Below are 3925 nucleotides of genomic sequence, written 5' to 3' on the forward strand. Positions count from 1 at the left end.
TTCAGATTGCTGATATTTTTACAAAGGCCTTAGATGCAAATCAATTTGAAAAGTTAAGGGATAAGTTAGGCATTTTTCTTCATGAGGAATTATAGCAACTAATTCTATTTGGGGTTGGGCTTTTTAATTATTCAATATTTGAAATATCCCCTAATTGATTACTATATCAAGTTCCTTCTTATTTCTCCATCACACCAAAAGGCTGCTCACTACCCTATTGTATTCAACAACACAAATTTGTTCTTGAACTGTCCTCTCACTCTCCACAATTGTGTCTCAAATTTTTTTCTGAAATACTTCAAGATGTCGCAACAATCAGATTCTTCCTCTCCCAAGAAGTTGTCCCCCACCAATGCTCCTCACTCCGTTCCAAGAACTGAACCGGTTAACCCTAATCAAGTTCTTAATGTTACTCCATTAAGAATGGTTAGCATTGATGATCTGAAGATCAAGAAATCTCGAACTCTACATGCAAGAAGACCCAAGGAAATTGTTCGAGCTAAGGGCGATAATCCTTCATCGTCCACTTCTCATGCAAACTTACCCAAGGAAGGATCAAAGTATGTCTACGAAGTCATTACCAAAATTGTTATTCGTATCTTGGATGAGTAACATCAGGTCCCTGGGATATCCGTTCCTCTGCAAACTGAGATTCCTGAACCCGCTGTTGTACCTAGGGCAAACATCATAGGGAAGTCCTCTAATGATGATGTTGCCCACATGGTTGATGATGATGTACACACTCCTGATGGTGGTGTACAAATGACTGAGGAGAAAGATAGTGGTGATGATGTTCAAAAAAACAATCATGATGCAGATGTCACTGAGGATGTTAATGACTTTGGGGATACTGGTGCTGATGCTGGTACAGGTACTGCTACTCGTACAGACACACATGTTGTGGACCTTGATAACTATTCTGATAATGATCTGGTAACTGTTGTGAACCCTAGCATAGCCAAAAGGCTCATGACTAGGAGGAAAGGCAAGGTTGTTGTACAAAGTTCTCCCAAGAGAAAGGTTGCTCTTAAAAGTCCCTCTGCTGACTTTATCAAGAAGAAAAGTACATCTACATGTCCCATTAAGAGCAGAGTTTTATCTTAGAGTGTTTCTGTTGGTCCTACCAAATCTTGGAGCAAGTTGGTCCTCAAGAAAAGGAAGGCTCAAGCTATTATTGACTCTGACTTTGATGTTGCTGTTGATGTCCAAGACATTCCACTAAGGAAGAAGCTAACAACTAGCAAGCTTGCTGCTAGTGTTCCTGAGGTACCCATTGATAATATCTCTTTTCATGTTCCTTCTAGTGTCAATAGGTGGAAATATGTCTACCACAAGAGGTTAGCCTTGGAAAGGGAGTTAGCTCAGAATGCCCTTGAGAATAAGGAAATCATGGACCTGATTCATAAAGCTGGGCTAATGAAAATCGTTGTTCATTTTCCTAAGTGCTATGAAATGCTGGTAAAAGAGTTCATTGTGAATCTATCAAAAGACTGTGCTGATAGAAAATCAAAGAATTTTAGGAAAGTGTATGTGAGAGGAAAGTGTGTTATCTTCTCCTCAACTGTTATTAACAATTTTCTTGGAAGATCTGATGAAGCTCAATCTGAGCTGGAGGTGTCTGACAAAAAAATATGTGAGGTAATCACTGCTAAGCAGGTGAAAGGCTGGCCCCTGAAGGGAAAACTTTCTGCAAGCAAGCTCAGCATAAAGTATGCAATGCTACACAAGATTGGAGCTGCTAACAGGGTGCCCACAAACCACAAGTCAACTGTTGCTACTTTGGTGGGAAAGTTTATATATGCTGTTGGAACCGAGACCAAGTTTGACTATGGTACTTACATATTTGATCAGACAATGAAGCATGCAGGAAGTTTTAGTGTGAAAGGTCCTATTGCCTTCCCATTTATCATATGTGGTATAATTTTGGACCAGTTTCCTAATATCCTAAGTGAAAATGATTCTGTTTGCAAGAGAGAAAGTGCTCTATCATTTCACTACAAGCTATTTCAAGGAACCCATGTTCCTGACATTGTCACAACATCAGCTGGAACATCCAAAGACAACACACTTACATGTAAAGCTGTTGTGATTGCTATGCTCAAGGAGACATGCAAGGAACTGGAGTCCAGAAAGCTGACCCTTGAGAATTTGATCAGCTCTCTTGAGATGGATGAAGGAGCTAAGTTTGCTGACACTGATATGAATGAACAGGATGCTGAGGGAAGTGACGAACAGGCTGAACCTGATGATGTTGGTGATGGAAGAATGGCAGGATCAGATGAAGAAGTTGAAGTAGATGTAAGTATATATGATGGCACAGATGAAGAATCTGATGGGAATGGATCCAGTGACTATGAGTCTAATGACTAGAGCATCCGTGTACAATGAATTTTAAGTGTTCTTTGTTTTTCTGTTTTCAGGCCTGTACTTAATTGAATATCAAGGTTTCTTTGGCAACATTTCTGGAAAAAAGGGGGAGTAGTGTGTAGTGTGTCACCCCAGAACAATTGAATGTGTGCTCAACAATTGTTGTTAGATGATGATGTTGAATGAAGTTTATTTCCTGAAGTTTACTCCTGCAGTTTATTTCTGCAGTCAGTTGTGTTGATCTATGATTGGTAGTATGAGTGTGTGATGATAGTTGTATGCTTTTGTGGTAGTATAGATGTATGTAGTGATGAAGATTGATCTGATGTGGTAGTATAGCTGTTTCTGATGAGATAGCATAGAGGTGTGTGTTTCTGGAAGTGTATTAGCTATTATGCTTGACTGGTTGTGTGATATGTTCTTTTCTGCTGCTTCATGGAATCTCTGATATGGTGACAGGTTGTTTTAGCCAAAAATTTTCCAAAGGGGGAGTTTGTAGATGTTTTCATATTGGCTGCATTTTATGGTAAAACATTCATGTATGTGTGATGTCTTGACTAAGGTCATGACATGCTGTGTATAGTGTTATGCAAGGTTTTGTATGTTTGAGCTAATACAGAATTTAGTTGGATGTCATGCTCGATGTCATGACATCAGTATCTGACAGCAGTGGCTATTATGTTTTACTGTTATGTTTCCTTATTAATCTCAAGCTATATTTTAGGAAACCACATATTTTGCTGAATGGTTATCAGTAGAAGATCTTGTCTACAGCATATGTGTTAACGCCCTGATGATGTGGAAATTAGGTTAAATTGGTTAACCCTAATTTATCTTTGGAAGGCCCGAGGCCCAAGTGCTGCCTATAAGAAGATTGCTAATCCTACTTTCAGAGGCAGATATTTTTGTGTGAGGAATTCTGTCCATTTTGAAGAACGCGCTTGCTGCGACCTGTGTGTTCTGTGTTAATTGTTCTTAGTGTTTCTTGTGAGCCAAGCAATTATCACCTTGATGATTGCATTGGACTAGGGTGTTTTTGAGTTGTAATTTGTTGTGTCACTCTAAGCTTTTAAGCACGAGTGTTGTGTCTCTTGATTGAAGCTTTTAAGCAAGATCAAGATTTGTTTGGAGTGTGTCTCCAATTTGCTTTTCATAGTTTTCTGTTTGTTATCATTGTTGTGATTGAGGGGGAGTGAGTAGGAACTCAGGTCTAGAATTAGATTGAGATTGCATTGGGTAGGTCTTAAGTGAGGAGAGTAAACTGGTTGTTTAGCTCTGAATTAATACTACTTATAGTGGATTCCTCCTTGGCTTGGTAGCCCCAGAGTAGGTGTTGTTGTACACCAAACTGGGTAAACAATTCCCAGTGTTCTTTACTATTTTTGTTTACTCTTTGCAAAATTTTATTATCAGTTTTGAAGTGGATGTCATAACATCCGTTACGACATCCATCGTGAGTTACTATTCAATCATCCTCAACATTAGAATCCAACTTGTGATTCGTCTGAGCTGGTGTGATTGCAGACTTGCAATTTGTTAACTCAAATCTCTTAAGAAG

The 3925-nt window shown here is 39.0% G+C and overlaps 1 protein-coding gene across 1 annotated transcript; it reads left to right on the top strand.

Moving 5' to 3' along the window:
* Positions 1–303: 303 nt before the first annotated feature.
* On the top strand, positions 304–2370 carry LOC131624542 (uncharacterized). Its single transcript, XM_058895499.1, has 3 exons — positions 304–573; positions 619–990; positions 1105–2370. The coding sequence occupies exons 1-3, from the start codon at positions 304–306 to the stop codon at positions 2368–2370; spliced, it is 1908 nt and encodes a 635-aa protein (XP_058751482.1).
* Positions 2371–3925: the final 1555 nt, after the last annotated feature.

This window comes from Vicia villosa, unplaced genomic scaffold, assembly GCF_029867415.1.
Source record: "Vicia villosa cultivar HV-30 ecotype Madison, WI unplaced genomic scaffold, Vvil1.0 ctg.000133F_1_1, whole genome shotgun sequence".
Taxonomy (NCBI): domain Eukaryota; kingdom Viridiplantae; phylum Streptophyta; class Magnoliopsida; order Fabales; family Fabaceae; genus Vicia; species Vicia villosa.

Excerpts from the sequence above, each read along its gene's own strand:
- LOC131624542 (XM_058895499.1), top strand. The coding sequence starts at position 304 with ATGTCGCAACAATCAGATTCTTCCTCTCCCAAGAAGTTGTCCCCCACC. Across the intron at positions 574-618 it reads GATCAAAGTATGTCTACGAA|GTCCCTGGGATATCCGTTCC; the intron begins GTCATTACCAAA and ends GAGTAACATCAG. Across the intron at positions 991-1,104 it reads TGACTAGGAGGAAAGGCAAG|AGTGTTTCTGTTGGTCCTAC; the intron begins GTTGTTGTACAA and ends GTTTTATCTTAG.